General features: G+C 43.8%; 1 protein-coding gene across 3 annotated transcripts in view; it reads left to right on the top strand.

The window, feature by feature from the left end:
• The window catches only part of elmo1 (engulfment and cell motility 1 (ced-12 homolog, C. elegans)), a 103,795-nt gene extending 76,659 nt beyond the window's left edge, over positions 1-27,136 (top strand). For all 3 annotated transcript variants that reach the window (XM_041955436.1, XM_041955437.1, XM_041955435.1), the window contains 6 exons: positions 13,178-13,341; positions 16,219-16,331; positions 20,243-20,350; positions 20,720-20,802; positions 23,059-23,136; positions 25,235-27,136. In XM_041955436.1, the coding sequence (XP_041811370.1) occupies positions 13,178-13,341; positions 16,219-16,331; positions 20,243-20,350; positions 20,720-20,802; positions 23,059-23,136; positions 25,235-25,435 (747 nt within the window). In that variant the 3' untranslated portion in view covers positions 25,436-27,136. The remainder of the gene's footprint in view (positions 1-13,177; positions 13,342-16,218; positions 16,332-20,242; positions 20,351-20,719; positions 20,803-23,058; positions 23,137-25,234) is intronic.
• The last annotated feature ends 235 nt before the right edge of the window (positions 27,137-27,371 follow it).

Consider the following 27,371-nt stretch of genomic DNA (forward strand, 5'->3'; position numbering starts at 1 on the left):
CATTTTTTTATGCCGTCTTGATGAAGAATCAGTCGTAAGTAATCATTACTCAACAGTATGATGGTCACAATAATAATCACAAATGCACTTTGGTGTTTGCTGAGCACAACATCTCAAAAGATCCCTCTACGATGCAACATTTATGTGATAAATGAGAGCAGTACTGAACAATCTGGCAGATTTATCCATTAAATCAACTAATCCATACTGTATTCATAAGAACACCCTCTGCTGAGTCCAGCTCTGCTTTCTAGAGTAATGATCCTGTTGTTAAAGGACTAGTCTGTAGCTACAGTGTGTAAATGCATGCCTGCTGTCATTCAATCCCTCATGTACATATAGTATATAAGGATGTATCCACTTGAGAGTGTGTGAGGATAACAAGCTGTGTCGAGGATAATGCTGAGGGCGCCCACTTCAAAACGCTGCCGGTGTACGGTTAGATTTCCCCGCAGCTCCTGCAGTCACTCCCCGCCGCTGACGGCACTGAGCGTTCTGATGTGTGGAATACTAAAACGCCTCGATCAGGTTTTTATCAGCGTTCGGCTCGCCGTGGCCTGTGAGTGTGTGAGCATTTCTTAAACGCTGAAGGCTCTCTCAGCCGCTGGCTCCTCATGGCTGACTGAGCATCTGCCCTGCGAGCACGCACACGCGCACACACACACACACACGCCCACACACACACACACACAGGCTCTTACAGGAATTTATGCTCATTTAAGACAAAGGCACAGAGGCTTAAATGAGGCTTAAAAACACTGTGGTACTTAAGCGCCCACACACACACACACACACACACACCATGGTGGAGCCACTATACCTTCTGTCTTGTTTGCTTTCTGAATATAGTGTTTAGTAAGGGATGTGCTTATAGTATGTGTGTGTGTGTGTGTGTGCTGTGTATGTGTGCTGTGTGTACATGATGCGTGTGTGTTTAATGGAGGCAAGTCTGATGCTCCCAGGGCACAGCTACGGCCGTCAGGCAACCGTTTCCCCTGTTTCCATAGCAACCCCTGTCCAATTACCGCTGCTGCGCTGCACTGCTCTGGCTCTGTTTCGGTAAGATGGAGCCACTTCTCCACTGCATGTGTACACGCTTGTGTTTATGTTCATCAGTGCTTGTCTGCGTCTATCAGAGACTGTGTCGTCGCTTTCGTCCAAACGTCTGCACTGAGAGTCTCTCCTCCTCCACCAGAGAAGAAAAAGCCTCCATCTCTCTCTGCTCAGGCGCTTGGAAAAAAAAAAATCCCTCACTGATGTAGCGGCTTGCAGCCACTCACAATACCCCTCCTCCTTCTCCTTTTCCTCTTCTCTCATCCCTCCCTCCCTCCCCCTCCGTCTAAACCTCTCTCTCTCCCCACACACATACATACACACACACACGCACAGGCACACACACGCCTATCATGTGATCCACTTGCTGCACCACCATTGGCGTCTCTGATCGTGGCGTGTGTCCAATCAGGGCATAAGCCCGGAGATCAACATAAGCGAGGCAGTGCAGCCTGGCTGATGCTCTTAGAGTCACAGAGGGAGGGAGGCAGGCAGATAGAGAGGCATACAGAAATATCATAGTAGAGTGGACAGAGTTGAAGAAGGAACAGGGAGAGTTTGTTGTTGTTTTTATTTATTTAAAAGGAAGATGCTAAAAGAGAGAAGCAATCTGGAAACCTGTAGGAACAAATAGCCCAGACAGGAAAAAGGCAAAAGGCAAGAGGAGGAGGTGCACGAGCTGTGTTGACAGATGAGTCTTCCCTTATTGTGGCTAACGCTAAAGCTAACAGTCCACAATCAGCTAGACTGCTCCTCCAAGGAGCCATCTGCTTCCTCCCTCCATCCTTCCATCCACCCCATCTCCTGTCGGGCGCTTAAAACTCCTTCTCTGGCAAAAGCACGAGGATTCACCCGTCACTGTGGAGAGTATCACACTACACTTGGAAACATGGAGGTGACATGTAAGTACTAAGAATGGAAATGAAAAAGAGAAAGAGAGAGTGGTCCTCAATTAGCATGGGTGGATGGAGCGAGGGGAGGTGGTAGTAAAGGAGGAAGAGGGACTGTTTGTGTTGTTGCCTGGCTGTGGAGGAGGATGAGGAGGAGGGGGGGTGGGAGTAGGATGGAGAGGATAAGAAAAGGCACGGAGAGGTGGAGAAGATGGGACAGGGGCACAAGGGAGGAGAAAGAGGAGGGACAGATGGGGCCGTGTAGACTCGTGGCGAGGCGTAAGCAGGCTAGACAAGGACCCCGATCACAGCCTTTTCATTAACACACACACTAATATAATCTGCTAGATTACAATTTCACCCTGATTCGCAAACACACACACTGGGTGTGTGTGTGCATGTGTGTGTTTGTGTGTGTGTGGTGGGAGGTTGGGGGTTGGGCTTTGTTGTGAATGGGATTACTCCACATCACCAACACCCACCGTTTGTCACCAGAGGAATTCAATGCCCCTACTACTGATCTCCTCCACTCCACACCGCCTCTCTCAGCCATGGATGAGCTTCAACCAGTGTTTTAGCCGGAGGGGTTTGACACAGGATTAGAGTGAGGTCAGCCCCAGACTGTAGAGCAGGAGTCTGTGAAATGCTGCCAGAGCCTGATTTCATTAGATTTGGACAATACACACAGTACAATTGTATCCACTCGCTGTCCTTTTAAACCTGGCTTGGCATGATGAAACTGTGTCTTGGCTCCCAGGCGACCCACTGAATTAAACTGTGCCTTTGATAAGTGATGAATCACTCATCATTCATCAATAAACAAGGTCCTCAGATGTATAGATTTGCCTTTTCTGTTTTGTATCATTGTAAATTCAATGCAATGCAACCTGAAAATGTTATCATGGGATTTGGAAATTGTGATGCCAGTTTGTTACTGCTCTCACATCTGTTGAAGTGGGAGACAGGTAGCTTATCCTAGCATAAAGGCTGGAAACAGGGAGAAACAGCTGGTCCAAAGGTGGAAAAAGCTCTACCTCTAAACCACCAATTAACATGTCATTGCTAAATTGTTTTATTGCTCCAAAAAAACGATTGATTTTGATTTTGATTGTGGGGTCCTGCACTATTTCTTGGCGGGGCCAAACTAGCTTTTTCCAGTAAACTAATCAATCAATCAATCAAGAATCAATCATCGATCTCCTCATCGAACACATGTATTTCCTCAAATGTCGAACTATTCCTTGAATTGACAGTGCCCTCTGAATGATGCTGTTGCCTAAATGACTAAAGCCAAGTTCAATCAGTAAGAAAACCCACTGTCTGTGTGTCAGTGTCCTGTAGTGCCCTTGAGCAATAGACCTTGAACTTGGTCACCCTTTTTACAGACAGACAGTCACTATGGAGCCAAAATGCCAAGCACACATGTAAAGCAAAGCCTTTTTATTGGTGTCTGACATTTCTCTTCTGGCCAAGGGTGATACAGAGGAGAGCAGATAATCTGCTTTGTTCACCCATGTTGAAGACTTGACCCGGTCCCATGTGGGATTATTTGCATGGCAATCTTTCAAAGCCCCAGCATCAGCACAGTGACCCCCTCATAAACCACCACACGTCGCTTTGTGTGCGGCTACTGTTCCAGAATATTTTTGACTTGGCGTTTAGCTGCTATTCCCGTTTTAAGGCCACAAATCAGTTAAGGGTACTTAATGCAAATCGATGCAAATGATTTCTGGCTCTGCTCTTTAGCAACGGGACAGCTCCTCCACTTCTCCAGAAGGTTCGAACATGTGCACATGAAAGATTAATGAAATGGGTGGCGGTGTGTCCGGTCAGAAGTGACGTGACCGTCATAACGTGAGTGCAGGTGCCAAAGGTTTTGGGGTGTGTGCTGCAGTTGGATTCCAGGAAGCAGCTTGGGACAGTTGGTAAAAGCGCAGCACACGCTGCCATATGCCAACAACTGTGACTGCTGCTGTCGTGCTTTGCATGAAACGGTGCATATATGGCTATCAGGACACAGTAAACCAGCCCCTCCCCCTCTCCTCTCCTCTCCTCTCCTCTCCTCTCCTCTCCTCTCCTCTCCTGCAATGAGACCTGCTGTTTTCTTATTCCATACTGGTTTTATTTACCTCTCCAACTGTCTGGGTCTTTCTTTACCTCTTTCCTCCTCTCAGTCCCTTATAGCTCTTTTTTTTGCCTTCACCTCCCTCCTGTGCTCTCCCTCCCTCTTTTCCTCCTCCTCCTTGTCTCTCGACCCCCCTCCACCTCTATTGTTGAATTCAGACAGGCTATTTATATCTTTCTGCCTGGCTGCCTCACCTCCCACTCCCTTAACAAGGTTTGCTTTATTGTTTTTGCACGTGTGTGTTCGCGCTCGGACAGTGCGTGAATGCATTTGTACATGCATCAAAACAAATTGGTGTACTTGTAGGGGCGTGTGTGGCTTTGAATTTGTTTTTGCTTGTATTTTTTTTTGTCATGGTTTTTATATGAATGTGTAGCAAGAGCAGAGTGTGAATGCTGAGCTTTGTGTCTATGCAGGGACTTGTTTCTTCTTCTTTTTCTGTGCATTAGTTTTTTACAAGTGTGTTGTTTGTGTGTGTGTGTGCCTAAAGGGAGGCGGTGGGGGTCTCTGATCTCTGGCAGCATTGGCCCACTCGCACTGAGAACAGCAAAACTAAGCTCACCAGTCAGACCAGAGCGATCATCAGCCATTAGCATCACATCATCGGAGTTGCAAGAGCAGAGATGCTAACATTTCGCTTTGTTGTCTATCAAGATAACGATATAGTCGTCTCATCTTCAGAGCTGCTCACTGGAAATCAGCAGGGGAAAAGTCGACCCAAGTTTTCTTGTCTTTTGATTTAGTTATTTATATATCCATTCATTTATTCATGTCTGTTTGTTTATTGATAAGTGGGTGTGCATTTCTGTGATACACATTTGTGTGTGTGTGTGTGCACGGCAATCTGCACAGTAGATTTGACGATGTCTACGATGACGGAGTCTACAGAAAGCCTCTGGTGGGTGGGTGTGTCCTATCGTGGACACATGCTGGGATATGGCTGCTGTGGACCTTATCATTAGTATCACATAATAATCCAGCTTTGATGTGTCACTGCTTGAATCTGGATTTAACTTGAAGCACTTCATCTGCCTCTGTGAGGGTGATGACGGTGTGACGAAGGGAGGCAAACACAGATATCTGGGACTCGGTAGTTTCCTCTCTGGGGTATGGTCCACTTTCTTTCGCACAACAACAAAAAGGCAGGAGGTGTAAATTAAATTACTCTGTAGAGTCTTGGCTCAGTGTGCCAAATGGCGGTGTCAGACCTAATGCTCAGATAGGGGTTGAGGTGGAGCTGCACATAATTATACAGAGCAGCTAACTAGGATCAGACTGTAAATAATCACAATGATAGTTTTTTAAGCTAGTTTCTTTGTTCTCTCTGATATTTTCTGCCATGCTTTTTTTGCTAAAGTCCTCGTAGGATCCAAGAGAAGAACTCCAGGAATTCAGCGAAAGAACAGAATAAAATTTTGCACCGTCAATGTTTGCTGCACAATGTCGCCGTCGTAACTGTGGATGCCACTTTCGGTCAATCCCGTCGCGGAAGAGGCGGAAGATCTGCTTGTGTAGCTGTGTCCATAGGTCTCTCTCTGCGCAACGTCAAACATTCGGTGTGAAAGCCTGTAAGTGGCCTAAATGGGTGCTCTCTGCATTATTCATGGTGGACTTATCTGACTTCAGCTTTCCAGACAACTTCAGTCGGCTCCAAAAAGGCATTAAAACAGATTTTTCTGATAGTATTTCCAGCTATCAGCCAATGAGGCATTAAGGGTAGACTCTACGGAAGAGATCATTCCCGATGAGAATTATCTCACATAATGAAATAATACCTGTCCTGATGTCCTTGAATAGATGTTTAATCACAACCAATTTACCCATCCCTCTGGGATAATTAATGCAGAGTGTTCATATTTCCTGCAACATCCTTGTCATAATAAAACACTCATTAATGTAACGCTGTTCACAAGCCAAGGTCAGCCCTTGGCTTTCATCAGCATTTCTTGACTCGCAGTAAACGGCGATTTCCCAGGCGACTTTGCTCTCCAGTCATCCATATGGGCCGCGCTGCACCTCACATTGAGCTGGTTGTTGAAAAAGAGCTCCTCTGACAGTTCGTCTGGCCGTGCAGTGCTGGCACTCTAAATATGGCAACAACAGCAGCTAGCAGCAACAGCCGGCGTCGAGCCTGCATCACTCATGCGGAAGGAAGAATAAGATCGATGGAGGGAGGTCTCCAGATGTGTTTGGTGTGTGCGTACATGGGAATATCGGGATTTTTTGTCAAATTGTTTTGTTTTGCGTGTGCTGGTGGTTGTTCGTACTGTATAATGCAAGAGAAGGAATAAATTAGCATATATGCTGCATGAGCGTGTATGTTGAGAATGTGTATTTCTGTCTTGCCTACAATACAGTATATGCTGTTCCCTGTGGTGCAGTAATGCTGTCAAATAGGTCCCGAAGGCATTCACTAAAAGAGAAAAGAGCTGATTTTCACTGCACTTTACATTTACCCCTTACTGCTCCATTTTATTTTATTGAAATATCCAGATGCAGTGACTCCTTACATTCAAGCCGGGGGGTGTAGCTACATAATTGAAATTTTAATGGATGAAAGTAGTGCCTTTCCACTTAGTTGCTCTCAGCACACTTAACATAGAGCCATGACAGAGTTGTCAGGAGAGTCTAACAAGAAAAGATGAACATACTGAATATAATCCGGGAATCTGGCTGTGGAGCAGCTTTCACCTCTTGTTCTTCACCCTCTCTGAAATGGCGCCCTGACTGCCTCTTGTCTGGCATTTCACAAAAAAAGATTTTGCATTATGCTGTCGAAGCTCACTATTAGGGTTGCAACTAACAATTATTTCCATTATCGATTAGTCATTTTGTCTGCAAAATGCCAGAAACTATGAAAAATGCCCAGTGCATTTTTCCCCATCTGATGTTCTTTTTTTTCAACCTTGAGTCCAAAACCCAAAATATTCAGATCTCAGTTTTGTGAAACGGAGAAAAACAGCCAGTCCTCACGTATGAGAAGCGTGAACCAGCAAATATCTGAAACATAGTACTGCAGATAAATGGGCTAATCGACTATTAATAGTCATTATGTATGCATAGCTAAGATTCTAAAGCCGTGCGAACGACAGCCAAGAGTTTCATCAACAATCTTTTACTGCTGTTCATGCTGCCCGATATGTGATCCGTATTAATTTTGACAGTCCCCATCCTTGCTGGTGGCAGTATGAACATCCAAATGGAGATAAAGTTTGTCCCACATCACCGCCTGACTTTCATCTCATCTGAAATTATAAACCTCTCTGTAGCCGTCACATCTACAACGCCGACAACAGCTGACACGCAGAGCAGCGTGGAGTGTTGTTTCAGAACAGGCTTTTTGTAGTGTGCGTGCGTGCGTTCGTGCACTGTCTAACGCCCCAAACGTCCTCTCACACAGACCACGAGGGTAACAGAGAGCAAAAACCGGCACAGTTGCCATTGTTGGCATGAATTAGTGTCACTATCATTTCAGAAACAGAAACCAGAAATAAACAGTATCTGGTTGTCCACATATTGAATGGACAAACAAGTCTTGTCTTAAACCTATTAATATTTGATTTGATCCAGTGAAGACTGCAATCTGATAGCAATACTCCTGGTTTACTTACTGCACTGTGCAGGATTTTCCTAGAGTATGGACTCATACAGAAGTAATCCCTCTCAAGCGTCACTTCACTGAACTGTTTATAGACCATAACTGACAGTTCCTGTATAGAATGACTTCAATGTATTGGAATATATATTCATTTAACAGTGACACATGCAGCTTTGCCCTAAGTTTGGTATTAAAGTCATAAATTGGCAACCACAGCTTTGTCATTTTTCAGTCCTGTCAGCTTCCAAAATACATTTTAGCACCTTTATCCAATGCATTTTTATCAGCTTCTAAATTTAATACAAGCCGTAGCAGCACTCCTCTCTCTGCACTGCCTGATAAGAGACAGGCATCCTTTCATGTCCATCTCTGTGGCATTGTTTTATTTTGAATGACATCAGGGTCAACTTTGAAGGAGATAATTATTAATTGAACATGGGACATGGTGGCAGAGAGGGAGAACGCAATTACCATTTCAATAACGGGGACATGGATTCCCTGTATTCTCTTTTTCTGCTGCTTATTGAAAAAACAGGCACTCTGACCAAAGCGAGCATGTGTTCTTTTTGCGTGCTGTCACACCTGTGTGAATGCTTCCTTTTGTATGTGCGCGAGCATGCATGATTTGTCTGCTTTGAGGCTTTAAATGCAGACACGCACTGCATCGACGCTCCCATTATCACCATGTGAGATTGACTTTTTGATTGCTTTCAGGGAGTATCAGCAAAGTCATTATTCTGCGATTACCACCTTATTATTTGCCCACCAAAGCGCCTCTCCAGCACAGTCTCCAGATTTCACCACCCTGGCCTGAGTGGCGGGTGAGTGTTTGACTGACAGCTGGTAAATGATGTCATTAGCATCCTCTTAGGCAAATGGAGCGTTGGCGAGTGTCGATTGGTCGGCGAGAGGGGGGACGGTAATTTGTTACGGCTGATGCGTTGTGGATGATGGATGGCGGGGCGACTCCAGGAACGAGGAACTGCCCGACTGCCCTGTTTGAGGTGAGACTGAAGGGAAGAGAGAAGGGGAGTGAAGATGAGGAGTGTGGCAGACGAGCCAGTGTGGCTCATTACGTGTACTAAATGGCTCATGGGACAGCGTTTAATTACTTTTGCTGACACTTGCTCTGCTGTCTGACTTCCATTTCCAAAGATGGCCTGTTGTCCGGAAGAGAGAGAGTGTAGAGAAAGGCAGAAATGAAGGTAGACAAGATGCAGGAGATAAACCTTGGGTCAGCAGCTCTGACTAAACATAAGAAGAGCACAAGATGGACAACGTTGCACTTAGATCATCGCGACTGCAGGTGAAATGACGCCAGTGCAAACCAAGCCTAATTTTATCCTCAGAGTGAGCTCATCCTGCAAAGTTTGTTTGGGCGCCGACATCATCTCACCTCTACCAAGGTGCTCTCTGAGCAATCAGCGGATGAAAAAGAGGAAGATAAAATATTCATAATGCGCCTCCGCCCAGTTGTGAAAGGACCATGTGTTCGTATTAAATGTGATGAATATTCGCAGTGTTAATTAGCATGAGTGCAGCCACATGGGCCGACAGAATTGTTTTCCTGCCGGAGACATGACTGCAAACAAGGCATATTAATGAACATTCCCCAGGGACGGCTCTGCCCAGACACCAGGGCTGGATGGCAGTCAGTCTCCAGGGATCGGGATAAGGCTGGAAAGTGAGCTGCAGGTGATGAGATCTGCGTTAAAAAGCTCCGAAAACATCTAGGTTTCCTGCAGTTTTTATGATTTCAGGAGATACTTTCAGGGTTTTAGGGTACTGCCGATGATAAACTTCAAACTGAGGTCGTCAAACCTCACTCTTTGTTATGCTTTCATACAATTTCCTTTACTTTCAAATAGCTTCTTAAGGGAAGAATGTTCCTGCTAGACACACTGACAGACCATTTGTAATGTTAATGGGAAAATAAATTAATTTGAGGCTTAATTATGTGGATTATAGCCGTGGTTACGTGTGTGTGAAAATTTATGATAGGCAACTCATGCGAAGTTGTGATTAAAAGTACTGGACAGGAGTGATGAATCTCTCGTAGCATGATTGCAAGCTGTGGCTTCATCCATCTGCACATTTTTCAGCTGAAACAGGAGGAGGAGGCTGAGGCCAGGGGCTCAGGCTGAAAGGATTGGCCTGGGGGTTGTAAATCTGCTGTTAGCTGGACACCTGTGCCCCCCCACCACAGAAAATATGGCATGCATATTACAGTGAATCACAGACGAGGGATGAATACAGAGCACCTTTCATGGAAGTGACAGCCAGAGTTAACATGAATATTCGTTTCAGCTGAGGGAGGAATGGACAGCTGTCTTCATGGATGGACAAACCGATGGGAGGAAGGGACGGGACAGACAGACATGATTAAAGCAAGCACAATCCTCCTTCCCTTCTTCTAAACTCATAGTATCTGCACTTTTGTCACCTTGAACAAATCTTGACCGGTGTGGAGGAAGTGCTGACCCTCGCCCTCTAGTGGTTGGTCACTTTTATGCTAGTGTTTACATTATGGGACACTGTTACACTAATGAAAAATGGCTCAGCCCCAGCAGTGTACGTGGTCCCGTTCATGACAAAATCAGTTATAATGGCTGAGAGCATAATGACCTCCACATACAGCAGCACTTCCCGCTGCACCACAGGACAGGGCAGCAACTTTCCGTCTCAAGCAATGCATAAATTGTTATAAATGGTGTCAGTTTTACATGATGGCTTCCAAACTGTTTTAACAATAATATCATGAGGTTAATACTCTGCACACAGGGGCTTCATCCCAGCAAGAACAGAGCCTCTTTTTAAACAGCCAAGATCCTGATCTCAGATTTTGTCTGCCTCTGTCAAATGGCATTTGAAGAATGTACTTGCTGAGTCACTGATGTTCTGCATCGGCTTTAATGCCAGTTAGATTTGGATCACGCTAGGGAAGACCTCATGTGCACCGATGTGCATCCGAGCTTTGCAGATAAATCAGACTGCATGAGTTTCACAGGGTCGCAATCTAGACTCTGCAAGCGACTCTTGAAATACTTCATCTGAGGATTCTGCTGGTTTTGTCCTATCTGGTCACTAATATGTGATAAAGCTCATTTTAAAGCATTGTCAACCTTTTTTTTCTAAATTTTTTTTAATTTTCCAAGGTCAATTTGTTGCCCATTTGTTAGAAAATACACTGTGATTACCACCTCTGAACATATTTGCATTCCAAAAGATAATCCCTGGATTAAATTATGTAATTTTTTTCCCAGTATCTTGTTGTGGTAGGAGCCGAGTATTACCTTCAGGGCTTATCAGATAAAGAATTAGAAATGGGTTAATTCCTTTTTGTGGCGCTCTCACTGTGCAGCCCCAGTGTCTCAAAAAGGGTACTTGGAGCCCAGACTGCTTCTTTATGCATTTTTACCCGGCAAATGCGATGCTGATTCAAGAGGATTATCCTCGATCGCCTTTGAGTTTTTCAGATTTTTTTTTTTTTTTTTTTGGTGCTGAGGTTTATGCTGTTCACATTTCATTTTCGGCAACTCAGATCTTCTATTTTTACTGCTCTCACCCCTGGCTAAGTCTGACTAGTGAGGGTTCAGAGGTTAGCCAGTTGATGAGTAATCTCCTTGCAGTACAAACAGCAAGAACAATATTACATAAGACTTTGTTTGGGATCTTGGCTCACTGGGTTTTGGCATGATTGTTAAGGTTGAGGAGCCCAGATGAAACAGAATATTACAGAACAGGAGAACACACCAATCACAAGGGAAGTCCAAAAACATCTTTGTTTCTTTGCGTGTGTATGCGCACACATACACACAACCGCTCCAAACTCTTATTGTCTCTCATTATAATTGAGTTGGCGTATCGTGAAGAAGTGTGTTTGCACAGGCTAGAAATACTCGTGTGTCCTCAAGCATTTGATCAACAAGGCGAGCAGAGAAAAGAGAAATGGAGTCAAATCAAAGTGAACAGAAGGGAAGACAGTCTATTTCTTTCTGTCACTTCAGTGTGATCTGATCCAGTGAATCAGCATCTGCAGGCTCAGAGGTGGCTGCTAACAAGGCTGATCCATAATCAGAGCTGCTTGTCACGTCTGCCATCACACCGCCTGCAGTAACTGGAACAGCATTTGCTCGACCCGGCCAGAGAAAAGTTAATTTTTTTTGGGCCAAACATCCCACAGAGCGTCTCAGCAGGATTTACAGGCTCACATCAACCCGAGCGCCGCGAGCCATGCTCAGTTTTGAGAGGAAGCCGCTGTTGCAGGTGATGTTGCGTTTGAACAATTTCAGCACATTTGGAATTATTCTCGCTCTCAAACAAGTCCCTTCTCAACTAAAAAAAAAAAATCAATCCTCGAATTATATTAGTGTTCAAATTCTAATTATGCAGAATGCAAATCAGAGTGCAAAGCTAAATGGAAGCCGCTGTCACTGAAGATTTCATCTGAGGACTCATTTTCCAGAGGCTCAAGTGTATGTGCGGAAGAATGTGGAGATTTTATACTTTGGAAAGATCAGTGCTTTATTAACTGGGTTAAAAATCAGTGTAGTCCTCTCGTGAAGTATCTTGAAGTCAGGTTTAATTCAATTTCACATATTAATAACCATTTATTACATTAATGGCTATTTCTACTTCATCGGAGTAGCTATTCTGATCTAATTTATACTTCAAGTGGCAGAAAAAAAATGACCTTGCTTCAGCCTTGCTGGTGTTTTACTAAGACCAGGTTTTTCACACCAGATTTAATGAGAGAATGTAAAATACATTAATCGCGTTGTTAGTTCATCGTTTTCAACTTTTATTTCTTTTCATCTGCATAAACATAAGGCGATGTCCTTTTGCAGTCTCTGTTTAAAGCTTGTGTTTGTGGAGAGGGTTGATATTGCTTGCCATCGCTCACTGTTGATGATGACTCCTTTTTATTTTCAGAGCATCACTTTTAAATGTGTGTGTGTGTGTTTGTGTGTGTGCTCAGCTCTGCAGCTTCTGCGTGGAGACTTTAATTATCTCCTGACAGCAATGCATACACACTAGGCTAATTGATCTAGACGTGCATGATGTGTTTTATGTGTTGTTGTACAGTGCTCCCCTATTGCATTGTTACCTCCGCTGATCACAAAGACCCCTCGAGTGGGATTGATGACTTGGAACACCACTCATGTCATGCTTCTACAGCCACAGCCAGACTAATGGTATTAGCTAGCTAGGGTATTATAGGCAAGTTCTGTCATGCATTTCACTGATGCATGATACTGGAGCTAACAGCTGACTAGCCACTGCTGAATTATTCTGCTTTGCTCTTTTCCTCCTAAGGCTCAGTGCACCAGACTGGATTAGAGGCTCCAGTTCTGGAAAAAAAAAAACGTTCATTAATCCTGTTGGGAACTGAACAGAAGTTTATATGCTCCCCTGATCCAAAAATAGGAAGGGGGTTAGCTTTGACTTCCTGACTATGTCTATGACCAGCACACACTCACGCCGCCCTCCTCTTCCTCCCCTCCTCTGCAGGTAATGCAGGTGGTGAGGGAGCAGATCATGCGAGCGCTTACTCTCAAGCCTAATTCCCTGGACCAGTTCAAGAGTCGCCTGCAGAACCTGAGCTACACAGAGATCCTGAAGATACGCCAGTCCGAAAGGATGAATCAGGAAGATTTCCAGTCCCGCCCCATCCTGTGAGTCAACCAATCACTGAGCAGTGTGATGTTGTCGCAGTGCAAAACCCAAAAATTTGCACACATTTGTCAAAGGTTGATATTGGTTGTTGAAGTTCAAGAAAAAAAAAACTTTAGATGGCAACAAAATGTTGAACTTAATGTGAATTATATCTACTCAAATTTTGTTCCTGCAAAATGCTTGGTTTAGAGGCGGGTGTAAGGAAAAGTAAAGCCTGCAGAGTTGGAGGAATTGCTCATCAATACTCTTGTAGCTAATTGCAGTTTCCCTCTCTGATCCTCTCTGATCAGGCCACAAATGAGGGCATAATCTGCATCTATGAAAAAGAGCCCTGGTCATTAATATGCTTATAATTGCACCGGTGCTGTCCTCATGGTTAAAAATATGCATCAAATTCAAATAGTCTGCAAATGGCATTCCCAGTGAATGCTCCATTAACGACCCTGCAGCTAGTCTGTAATAGATCATTCATTGACTGATCATGGATGCAGGCCTTGTAATGGAGAACATTGTTTTGTCCTGCCTGTATTTAATGGAGTCGCCAGCACTATTGAAAAATCGTTTCGCCGAGAGAGCTTGTCCCTCTGAACAGTAATCAATGCTGAGCCAAGGGCTTATTGAATCGATATTGGAAGGGTAGAGACCTAACTTTGGCACCCAATTAATCCTTGGGGAGAAAGCCGAACAAAAGCAAAGGAAGCTGCGGAAAAATACAATAAACCTTAAGGTGTAATGTAGCTTTTAATTCAAGATCCACTTTTTTTAAGATGGAGTTGTCTTATCACCTCTGGCAAGGTGATGTTTTTGGTCCCGTTTGTCGGTCCGTTTGTCTCTCAGCAGGATTAAGGAACAACTGCTGGTCTGATTTTCATGAAACTTCATGGAAGGCTGTAGCATGGGCCACAGAAGAAGCCATTAAATTTTTGGAGCAGATCCAAATCACTCTACATGAATTATTTATCACTTTCGTTAACATTGCGTGATCTGGCCTTTGCAGAATAAATGCCATAAATCTTGGAATACAGCACATTGTAGTAAAGTTCAATAGTGACAAAACGTAGCCAATTGTACAAACAGGATGTCTCCATATCACAGGCCACATTCACTGGTACCAGTAACCCTGCGGGGTAACCAACACAGTTTTCAGCTACTGTTCCCTGTAGTAATAAGAAAATAACAGCAGAATGCATCAAATCTCAGCCTGATGTCAGAAAGCATTCTGGGGGAAGTAGGCGATAAGTAATTGAATTAGCTTCTGAAATGAAAACGCACATTTTAAGATGTTATCAGAACGACTGCTGGAAAGCACCGAACATCACAGGCTGACAAGTCTCTCTTCAGCAGCGTGAGACTGCCCGGGGGTGGAATTTTCCTCTAATCAATACAGCACAGTCATGACTTGTAAACATAATGAGCAGAGCATGTCAGACGGCTGATTTAAAGGAACGCCGCATTACCTGCTGCAAACGCTGCGAGTTCCCTGCCATCAATCACTGCAGAGAATGACTTTAGACATCGAAAGAAGGTGAAGAAAGGAACTATCATGGCTTCTGTATAGGGTCAGTTTGCTGCTCAGATGCAGTTTTTGCAACGTGCGGAAAGTTTTCTATTTACTGAAAGTTGCTTACACCAAAAAAATAGAATCGGCATTGCATAAAGAATTCATGCAGCTGGTCAAAACGGAACTGCTGAGGATATGAGGAAAAGTTGATACACAACTTCATTTTTAATGCAGTTCCCAGAAAATTAGGTGCACGAGTAGTTTAACTCAATTCATCACTGATTCCCTTCTCCACCTGTGCTTGGAAATATTTTACTGACTGCTTTTGTGCTTCACGTCTTTGATCATCATCATCATCTGCTTGGTATCAACACCTGATACCAAGCAGAGTGGTTCTTTTATAGAGGTGCACCAGTACAACACCCCAGCCCTTTAATTCAATTGTCTGTGATTTTCTGCATTTGCCGGAAAGAATCAGTTTAAATTGAAACTGGAGCGACTTTCTGAGAAACTCTCAGACAAAAACAGTCTGGTGCAGTCAGAAGTATAGCACATGAGGCGGTAAAGCCAAGCTATCATCATCATCCATCCTTCGTAGAGCGAGCCACGCCCTTCCCACTAGCTGTTTCTTTAAAGATGTCGGAGGGAATGTCCGACCACAGATCAATGTAATGAGTCACTGATGAGGCAAAGACACAGACGGCGAGGGCGAGACAGATGAAGAGAGACAAGAGTGGATGAGCCTGAAGGAGGATGAGAGAGAAGGACAAAAATGTGATCAAGGATGTCAGCAAGGGGAAAATACAAGAACATGCTAGAAATACACAGTTTTACGTGTCTAGAAAACCTGAAATCCTGTCAGAAGTTTGAGATTTTGCATTTTGAGACTGGAAAAAGAACAAAAAGGTAAAATGGAAGAGAATAGAATCGAGTACAATGATGAGAAATAAAAGATGGGGAGCAGCCACGCTGCTCGGGAAGATGATATACATAATTCATGTTGACTTCACATTCATATGCAACACAGACACACATACATGTCGATGCATGAATAAGTGACAGCCATCCAAGCAAGAGCTGGAGCAGCTCAGGTTCCCGCTCATCAGCCTATTGGGAAGCTGCATGACATGTTTGTGAGTGAATGCACGTGTGGAAGCGTATCTGTGTGTTTGGCATTCTCCGCTCCCTCCTGACAGCCGTAATTCAGCCGATCTCATTAGTCAGATGAATATTGCACACTGCCAGAAAAACTGGGAAATGTAAAAGAATTCACTTCCAGGTTGTGGAGCATCATGGTGTGGCTTACAGTATTCAGATAATTATCTCAAACTGATTATATATTTGTGTGTGTGTGTGTGTGTTCATTTGTCTGCAGGGAGCTGAGAGAGAAGATTCAGCCTGAGATCATGGAGTTGATCAAACAGCAGAGGCTCAACAGGTTGTGTGAGGGAACCTGCTTCAGGAAAATCAGCAGTCGCAGGAGGCAGGGTGAGACACACACACACACACACGCACACATAAACACACATACATCCACAGATCGTAACCAGAAAGACCTCAACTGTGTTCACAAGGGCAGTTCTTCAGTTTCCTGTCTTGTCTCCCTCTGTGTGTTTGCGCTTTATCCCTCCTCGCTGCACCCCCACTCATCGCCTTATTCCCTTTGCGTTGTGAAAAGCCCCCACAGGAGATATGTTATCACAGGAGATCTTTGAAGCTCCGGACTGCTGCGGAGCTGCTGCCATGATGCTTCGCACCTTTTTTTTTTCCTGGCTCTGTCAGCCTTCAAGGCCGAGACATATAGCAACATGACACCTCTCTTACTCGTACACATAGAGAAATGCAGCGCACGCGTCTCTGTGTCTTGAAATGTGCAAACTCGCCATCTTCCCCTCCTCTTGCCCCTGCACACACACAGGTGTACACGTGGTAAGAAATGCAAGGATGCATAAAAGGAGTAAGCAGGGTAAACACACGGTAATACACACTTGTCAAGATAAATTCTAGAGAAAGCTTTGAGAAAAGAAATGAAAGAATGACAAAAGAGCAGACTGCTGTAACCGCGGGCTCTACAGTGTGGAGGGTGGAGTTGAAATCATAAAGCAGTGCCTCTTTTGCTCAGACACAACACGAGTCAGACAATTTGTGGCATGCATGGTGCATGTGGAAGGCTGCAGCAGAGGATATCTGAGATGTTTAAGGTGACTAAGGATGTCTGATTTGTACCATTATGTGTTGAACAATGTGTTGCACACAAAGCATCTATGGACCTTTGTCCTAATGTCCTAAATAAAAGTATTAATGGCATTCCTTCTCTGTAATACAGTGGAGGAGAGAGGCCAGTGAAAACCCCAGCAGCCAGCTCAGATCATCCGGCCCGTTATCATGTTTCACCCTCGCTGAGAGAGAGAAAGGAGAGGAGGGAGGGAGAGAAAGGAGTAGCAGTGGTAGCGTTTAGCCTGTATAATATACTGCTCCTCAGTCAAAGAAGGTTTAATCTGGTTGAAACCTGCTCCCGTCACTCCTCTGTCCTGCTCTGTGCACTTTCCCTCACCTCCGTCTCTGTCTACATATACAAACACATGAAGTTAAAAAAAATGACAAGCTCAGGTTGTGGCTTTGTTTTATCGTCATAACATTACTGTCACCAGCTCCCCTGCAGGAACTCCACTTGCAAATAAGTCAAATCAAATTGAGCTCAACCAGGTGGATTTCTCTCTGCTGACACGGATGTATTCTGGCATATGAAAGCCTGATCGCAACTGGTCTTGGCAGCTGTCACCCACATGTCATCAAAGCTGGGTTACAGAAACAGAAAAAATGAATGTAGGAGTGGAAAGAAAAGGGATCTGAGATGAAAAGATACTGCAGGACAGATGTTCAGGGGGATAGCATCAACCTAGATAAAGTATCTGGTCGTCTTCGCTGCTTGTGGTCAGCTGATTTATGCTCGTCCGTGTTGACTCATCATTGTTAAGGAATTGAGGACACGGGCGCATATATGCATGCACTGGCGCACATACTAGACACAGAAACAGAAACCATTAGCTATTCAGGAGCAGTACACCCGCACACAGCCGTATATGAAGCAGTTCATGAGCCTCACTGGATTTAATTTAGCCCACTAGCCTTTAGGGTTACACCAGCTTTAATCTGCTGCTGACTGTAGAAGAGTTGTCTGCCTGCTACCAGCTAACTCGGCTGTCTTTGCCTCTGAGGACTCATGAAGGAGTCAAGGACATACTGTTTCTCCACAACAATCCTATAAAAACTCTCATTTGCTTTGTATCTTTCTCCCTGAGCATGTGTGAGCATATACCACCTTAATATGCTCTTTCCTTCATCCGTTCCTCTCCACTCTCATCTCTCTTCCCTCCACCCTTACATGTTAATCCCTTCCTCCCTCTCCTCTCTGCTCTCATGCTGGTACTTATATCCAGCGCTGACAATGTGAAGATCGCTTTGTCTTGCAGGACTTATGCGAGCTGAACAAGAGAGAAAGGAGCCCTATAGCAAGTTTAATTCTGGCTTGGTGTTCACATGAAATGAGACGTGAAATCAAAAGGAGGACGTTGCATGCGGAACGTAACGCTGAAACTTGGTTTATTAGTGTCATTTCTCTCTTGTCTTTCATACATTCCTCAGATAAACTTCCACAATGCCTATACCTCTTAGAGATGTTAACTTTCTCCGTCTACAGTTACGTGTCCTATCTTCTGCAAACATAAAATGTGCTCCCCTTCCTCCCACTCTCCTTCTCCCAGCTCTCCCTCAGCATCTTGTACGACAATTTCAAAGTCTGCCAGCCTGCAGGGACTCAAGTACCTACATCAAATATTAATTTAGCTGACTTCAGTGCAGATGACTCCTCTCTCTCTCCCTTCTAAAGTGCCAGTCTGCAAATTACAAGGGGATGCTTCTCTTTAAAAGCTCAGGTTGATGGCGTTTTGAAGTTCGGAAGAAAGCGTGCTACCTGTGCAATCTTTTAAGTGCAGGGTAGCGGCAGGTAAAGGCACTCGGGGCTCAAGAGAGTGTACCTCGTATAAATGCTGCACTAAACAAAACTAAAATAGGAAAGTTGGCCTGATTCTGTTGAATCTCACTGCATCTTTCACCCTCGTCCTGGCAGCTGACTCAGATTAAGACAATTATAGTTTAAGTGATGCAAGAATGAAATTCAATCTACGATAGAGATACGACGTCTTCGAGCCAGAGGAAGAACATATGTGCTTGTGTATGGATGCGCATGCAGACGTACATCAGTCACGTTTCACAGTCCTTTAATCCCAACAGTTGATGGCGTCCTCTCTCGCCCCTCCACTCACAGCTGCCACGCACATCTCTCTCCTCTCCCCCAGTGGACCGGTGCCACTGTGCGCCAGCCTGGCGCCGCCAACTGTCTATTTTCAGCAATTAGGATTTGGACCGTGCCACGCATGCACACGCCAGCCAGACCTCCCCAGTCTGTGCCCGCTCACTGCCAGCTCAGCTTGGTGCCCACCTTGGCAGGGAAGCGCGAAGGAACACCAGGCCGGTCGGCGCAGGCTGACCGGAGCTTTTCAGCCGCAGCTGGTAGTTAAAGGCCTCCACTGCAGGAGGATTACTCGTCACGGCAGCCAAGAGAAAAACACACTGAACTTGATCAGCAGTTATATCTTCCTAAACAGTCCTGCTCAAGCTCTGTCCTGCCTTTAATAAAACCTGACCATTAGGGCGATAATAAAACATGTTTGAGGAGCTTTGCTGCTTCTCAGTGTTTGTAAAAGTCTTGATAATGATGATAACAGCGAGATCAGCTTGTGACTTGCACGTCACGGTCAGCCTCTTTGTGCTTTTCCACTTGTTTTTTCTAATTAAAAAATGGCCATATATATATTTTAAGCACAGTGATGTACAACAGTTGTTTGACTACACTGTAGAGACTTCATTATTTAAACTAGTAGACACTTCCTCACCTCTGCTGGACCTCGCTGAGGACCTGGTACATGTTATATTGCTGCTTCAGATCACAGTTGAGGTTCCATGTTTGCCTCGTTTGAGGCAGAGGGAAAAAAGCCTGAATATCTTTTTGTGATCTTGACTTGAATGTGTATATTGTTGTTGAATCACTGTTAAAATGATGAAGGCCAACTGTCTGTTTTGTTGCCCATCAAATCCCTCCCTCATGCAGAGCATCATGGTCCATCTGTGGATTTTCCTCAAGGCTGTTTTCCTCTCTTTTTTTTTTTTGTCACAGATTTTTTTTGCCCTGCTAATTTTCTCTCCCGCTGATGACTCATGCGATCCCATATGATGTCTTATGCCAGCCGCTGACGTATTTTATAACTCCTCTAAATCTGTCTCTCTCCCTTTTCCTTCCCTCCCTTTCTCTTCCCTCCCTTTCTCCTTGTTTCTCCCAGATAAGTTTTGGTATTGCCGTCTGTCTCCGAACCATAAAGTCCTGCACTATGGAGATTTGGAAGAGAGCCCTCAGGGCGAAGTGCCCCACGACTCTTTGCAGGACAAACGTGAGTGTCAAGTGAAAGTATTGCAAGGCTTTACCCAGTGTTTTTATTGCACTTTCTATGACTCGTAGCTCTCAATTTATTCATTTATGCATTTTTAAGTCTACAGTCTCTATCCATGCTGAAGGGATACATAGCCCCAAAACACAGTGTGGCCAGTGACAAGCAAGCGTCATTTACACATTTACACACTGACTGTCGGCTTTAAGAGTCGCTGTTAACATCAGTTTTACTTGCAGTGCGTGCACAGTGAAAGATCTTGGGAGAATTTTAACTTTTAATCACTTGAATAAACCAGCCGCCCATCTGGGATGACACAGTTGTCACAGGGATGTTGTTGTTGTTGTTAACTCACTTCTGTCCTCTGCGCAGTGCCTGTGGCTGATATCAAAGCTGTTATCACCGGCAAAGATTGTCCTCACATGAAGGAGAAGGGAGCCCTCAAGCAAAACAAGGTGTGTGTTTGTGTGTATGTGTGTGTGTGTGTTTGTGTGCACACGTGTGCGTCCACGTGCACACATGTGGGTGGGTGGGCGTGTAACCAGGCGAGAGAAAATGTTTCTGTATGCGTGAGAGTTGCATAACATGATGTCAGTTACATAAATTTGCTTTGGGAAATAACACAATAACTTGTGTGTCAGTGCTCAGCACAGAGACACGTATCCATCGGCGACGTTGTGTTGGAATAAATCACAGAGTAGTCCTTTAGCTGAAGACACAGATCGCTCAACAGCCACCAGAAACATGCTGACATCTTTTCTTTGCTGTGTTAAATGTGACAGTAACACATCGGCGTGCCCTTTGCGGTTCCTTACCCAGGATGAAAGAGCCATCTTTTCTTTGTGTACACATCAGCCCTTCCTCTCCCGCACTTTGCCTCTGCAAACCTTCACCCCCCCTCATCCATGGGACTGTGATATATTGGATCTTGGATAAATAGCCCTGAAGACAAAGAAGCACAGCTCCTCTCTGCTCTGTCTCCTTTATTACCTTGTCGATATGCGTAGGTCTCGGCGAGTGACCTGAGGGGGGGCCTGCAGGCCGTCTAACAGGCCTGTCTCAGCCTTGTGAATGAGAGTACTAGCACATTTCATTACTCACTGTTACAAGGCCGGCCAAAGTCACCTCTACAGGCTTTAGACCAGAGCTGGCATCAGGAACATTTGTGGGACACAGAGGTTGAGACGGTGAGGTATTCATCCCAAGCAAGTTCTTATAAATGTCATTGTTTTTTGTAATTACTCCATACATATATCCCATAAGGACATATTCAGGGCCAAATTTCTCAGTTTCAGACCCCTTCTGTGCCTCCAGACACGCATGCTACTCAGCAAACAGGTGCATTGAGCTAGAAGAGCAGTTCGCCTTTCACGTGTGCTGCGTTTTGCATCAGATTGCTAAAGCACATCTTGCTGCTTTATGTACATGCAGGAACGCGCATGTGACTGGAGGATATATGATGAGCGTGGACGATTGCATGTTCTGCTGCATTTAGCAACGTTCATGCCATTTGCGACGGGCCTGATTTGTTTGGAGAATCCTCTGCATCCGAAGAGCAGGTGCAGATTTGTGCAGCTATCTTAGGATAAGGCTCCAGGGGGAAAAGGAAGATTTAATTGAGCAGTATTTTATTCAAATCTCAATGTTGCTGGACAAAGCGCTGCAAGAAAGGGGAGCTGCACATAATTAGTCCTTAAACAAAGCAAAAACTGTTAATAAATGAGCAGAATATCTATTTTATTACGCCAAATAAGGAGCAGAGTAGTGTCTTTGTGGCCATAAAGTTGAAGTGCTAAGGAAGCTGTTAATGCATTGTGGGGATTACACTTATTTAATTATAACATGCTCACAGCGACGCTGCTAACATGCTGATGCTAACAGAGCCTCTAGCAGGGCTGTACACTCATAGTCTTGCCTGTACACAGTTTTTCCATCTCTTTAACTTAATTTGAGGTTTTGAAAATTCTCAGAATTAGCTTTATAAACTTTTCAGTGAATAAAAAGTATATATTGACTGCCCAGATACATATTTCTTGAATTGAATTTTGGCTGTAGTAAATGTTTTGAACTCCCATTACTTCAGTAATGAGCATTTGTGTTTCAGCAGCCCTCCACTGAGCTGCATATTTTAAGCTCTCCCTCACAAAGTGCACCTACGCTGCAGTCCCTGTCTCTCACTGTGTAATTACCTGCCGCCTCAGTAAATCAGACGCTAATTTCACGCAAATTGCAAGCAAGCTTTTTAATGAATCACTTTCATGTAGCTGGCTCTCGTTCTCCCTGTTCTGTCCTCACATCACTTTATTTCCCGCAGTCGTCCACAGTGCATGTTGAGGGAATTCACCCGCAATCATCATACTCCCAGCCTCCGCAGGCATTTTTTAATATCTAGTATCTGAGGGCATCCCAGGTATTTCTCTCTTTGAGTCCTACCTCGCTGATACCTGATGAGTTGATGTGCAGCTGATGTAACAGATGGCGACAAGACACGAGGAGGAGAGGGATTGCATCGGTATGGCAGCATTTTGGTGTAAATCTCACCTGTTCTTTCTTCTTCTTTTTTTTTTCCTTTCACCTTTTTTTTTTTTTTTCTTTTGCTTCTCTCTCCCACCTCCTCCACTCTGTCACTGTCTGAATCTCTGGCTCTGCCTTTGCACCATTTTCTCTTTGTCACCCCTCCCTCTCTGCCTTTCACTCTGTCCTCTCTCCAGGAGGTGTTAGAGCTGGCCTTCTCTGTCCTCTATGAGTCGGACGAGTATTTAAACTTTATTGCTCCTGACAAGCATGAGGTAAGCCAACGGTGGTTGTGTCAGACACAGTGAACATGTGCGATCGCACAAAGAGACATGTTTTTCATACAAGTAGAGTGTATATAAGTATCAGATATGTACTAGAAAACATCACTACAGCGTATTTCAGTGGTTCATTCCTTTGATACATGGTGGACTGAATGTGTGTGTGTTGTCTCTTTTTTTTACCTTTTTTTGGCGGTTCAATTCATTGAGCTTTGCTGGCACAATGTACAAACTGTCTCATAAATGTGAGCACAAATTCGCAATAGATCAAGCTAACTACATGAAGACCTATAAAAGAAAACTATAATACTTAGAACCAGAGCGTAGACTTAAGACTTGAACTCGTGCCAGACTTAAGTCACAAAAGTGTGCTGTTGTGTTTCCATTTAATGTTTCTCACCAAAGCACACTGAGTGTATCTTTGAGGTCTAACAAACACGCTTAATGCATTTCCTTCCTCATAGTACATTTGTAAAGCGTGAACATCAACTTAGCTTGCAAGCGGTCGTCTTTTTCACTGCCTTCATGTTTGCACGTTACTGCCTCCAACTGTCGCTCAGCAGAGTTGCGTGAAAGGATCGGCATGAGTGTGATTCACGCCGCCTTCGTGTTCAGGCCTGATACAAACCAAACAGGAACCCACCATAGGCTGTTCGTGGTCAGAACCTCCACAGGCTGCCTTTATCTCACCTTGGACTTCCATCAAGTCTCTGGTTTTAATTTGGTAAAATCCCTAAAGAAAAAAAAACAAATAAGACAGCGACAGTGAGGCTTGGTATTGCTATATGCTCAGCCTGAATATTTATGATTACACTATCTATTGCTTTGTGAGGACTTGGTCTCAGCAGTCTCGAAGCTGTTTAAAGAGCTTAACAGGATTTAAAGGAAAATGTAAAAACACTGTGTCATTTTAATGGCTTCTAAAAGCATTCAGAGACATTAAGAATTTGCTGCTCTGACTCGGGGATGTGGACAAAATCCCTTATAATGCTATATGTAAGTTTATACTTTATATTGCAACATCAATGTTTATAGTGATATAGTAAACTTATGGAGGATCGAGTGAGACAAATTCAATACTCCCATGAAACACAATGAAATGCAATTGATTTGCAACATTGTCCATAATGGCTTAATACACTCTCTGAGGCTTAGCTACCATGGTATGAATAGTTATTTCCATTGTCTGACAGTTCTCCTGACTGATAAATGTAATGCCTGGCAACAAGTAGAGCAGGAGTGTTTCGTACAACCCCGAGTCCAAAACAAGTTGGGACGCTGTGTAAAAAATAGATAAAGCAGAGTGTGATATCTTTTCTAATCCTGTTTGACATATACTCAGTTGAAAACAGTACAAAGACAACGTATTTAATGTTTGATGTTTGTAAATATATGTTTATTCTGGATTTGATGCAACATGTTTCAAATAAGTGAGACAGGGGCAACAAAACATTGGGAAAGATGTGGAACACTCCAAAAACACCTGTTTGGATCATTCCACAGGTAAACAGGTTGATTGGTAACAGGTGATAGTATCATGATTGGGATCCTGGAAAGGCTCAGTCGTTCACAGGCCAGGATGGAGCAAGGTTCAGCACTTTTTGATTACATGATTGTATAAATGATATTTACTACATGAGCTCAGGAACACTGTTTGCAGATGACTGCATTTGACGGTTGACTGTTTTTGACAGCGTCCCATTTTTTCTGGAATCTGGGTTGTGGATTATGGCTAATACTTCATGTCTTCCTCTCAGGATAATTCACATCATTTTCTCTGTGTTTGAATCCAGAAACTTTTTTTTTTACTTTTTCTTAACATAGAAGTTTGTATCGAGGACAAGAGAAGAGAAGGTGTCTCTGCACTGTTTCTCCTGAGTCGCAGTGTACACAGACTTTCCTCCCCTGGCGGTTAGCGTCTTATGCCTGCATGGCTCTGTAGCAGCTGGAGTCAACAGCTCGCTTAGAGTTTGAAATCACGTCATGTTTGATTATAGTTTGTAGGTTTTTGAAGTTTGTAGTTTGTGGTTAAGACTTTAATTTCTGTCAGTTCTGACGTCTTCTCTTTTTGGCTCTGTCCATGTCTCTGCAGTACTGCGTGTGGACAGATGGTCTGAACGCCCTCCTGGGTAAAGAGATGACCAGCGATTACACCAAATCTGACATGGACACCCTGCTCTCCATGGAGATGAAGCTCCGCCTCTTGGATCTAGAGAACATCCAGATCCCAGAGGCCCCGCCCCCGATTCCCAAAGAACCTAGCAACTATGACTTTGTTTACGACTGCAACTAGACGAACGTTCCCCGCGAGCCCCGAACCCGAACCCACCCAGCACCTACTGTACTCACTGGACCAATCCCCTTTTCTTACAAACTGGAACAAACACAAATAAAACCATATAATATTAAAAAAAGAACTGTGATTGAAAGAAAAAAGGATTTACTGAACTATTTTCCTCTTGCTTCTTGCTAGACATTTATAAGAGAGAAAATGGTGCATATTCATAGGCTCGCTGCACTTGAGGGACTTGAGGTCGATGCAGAGTCATCAGGTTGCCGTGGAGAAGAGAAACCAGGAAGTGTTTGTCGGGCCTGTCGTTGGTCGTCCTGCGTCTTCTTCCTCTGATGTTTTGAAGCATTCACTTATCTCGGCCGAGGCGCCCGCTGTCATTTTGCTTGAAGATCGTCGTAGACAAATGCTTAGAAATTCTATTTGATTCAGCTTCCTTGTTGTCCTTCCTTTATGTTTACTTTATGATTTTTCCTCAGGGCTTTTGTGGGGGGACGGATGATGGTTGTGTAGTCCAGGAGCAGGGAGGGACGGGGTTTTGTGTTTTGTCGTCAGCTCTCCCGCAGTATTTCCTGTCACATTCTCACATACAGTATTTGTGGCAGCTAAATGTTTCCCCAAGAGGCCAAAAGTAAGGTTGAAGTACCTTTTAAGAAGTCCCCAAAATGGTCTCGTATATCCGCTCTGTCCTGTTCCACATATACTCAAGACTGTTAGAATAAGTTGATCCTCAAAATCAAGGCACTGTACGACAGTAAAAAGCCTTTCTGTTAACTATTCTAATGTTAATGTTACTATCCCACCGCTGCTTATTGCATATTGTACACACCTACAAACAACCGTAAGAGCACCACCATTGTGAAACACACATACAAACACACACACTCGTCTCTCCCTCATTTGCGTCTCTCTCGTTGTAATGACTGCTGTACACAACATTCCTAAGCAATATTTGAGCTTTTTTTCGTTCATCATTTGTAAGATGGTCATGATTTAGTGATTTTAAACTTGTGAAACTGCCAAGTCGTTGGTATTACAAAGAGGATGTTAGTGTTTTGGTCAAGGGAAGTTGTCTTTTTTTCATGTGTGTGTTCAGGACTATATGGCCACAAAATTGAAAGTTTATGTATTTTTTTAATTTAAAAACAAATCATGGTTGTTATTTCTAGTATGATTTATATATTTTCCCCTTCCTATTTAATACCTTGGGATGTTTTTTCTTTAGGATTTTTCAAAGCCCCTCAAAACTGCTGTTTACATTAAAGATTTAAGAACCGTTACTTCTCTTTCCTTCTGTCCTTCTCTTCATTCATGAGCCAGATGCACCTAAAGGACCATACGTGCATTTTGAACAATAAGAACAAACACTTCAATGCAGAAATTTAAGGTTTAATTGTAAATCATAAGTATTATACAACAAAAGCTGGATATTTAAAGCACCTGCTAAACAAATAAATCTACAATTCATGTGTGCTGCACTGAAATGATCTTGTCTAAGGCCAAAAACAACTGCAGTAAAAACATGTACAACTAAAAAAATCAAAAAAATCTCTGCACTCCTGAATGAATGTCTTGTGTTCTGCTGGTATATTTCAGTCTGAATGACCCTCAAGAGGTATATAATATATGCATGTGTGTGCTGTGCTTGATTTATTTCATTTGTACATTTGTAAACTCAAAACCTGAACAGAAATTCAGCCAAAACCAAACAAGTACACTGTGGAAAAAAAAAGAATAAAGATACAAATATTGGCATTTTTACACATCAAAGCGTCATCAGCTCCTGTGGTGTGCCGACAACTGCTCGCTCATTCAGTCAGTGACCGCCTGCAGTGAAGGGGAACAAAGAGACTGCATGATGAAAACATGTTGAAATTATTGGCTGGTCGCTGAAGCACATTTACCCAAGTACTCTTTTCATGCCACTTTCTACCTCTAC

Source organism: Chelmon rostratus, chromosome 16, assembly GCF_017976325.1.
Source record: "Chelmon rostratus isolate fCheRos1 chromosome 16, fCheRos1.pri, whole genome shotgun sequence".
Lineage (NCBI taxonomy): Eukaryota > Metazoa > Chordata > Actinopteri > Chaetodontiformes > Chaetodontidae > Chelmon > Chelmon rostratus.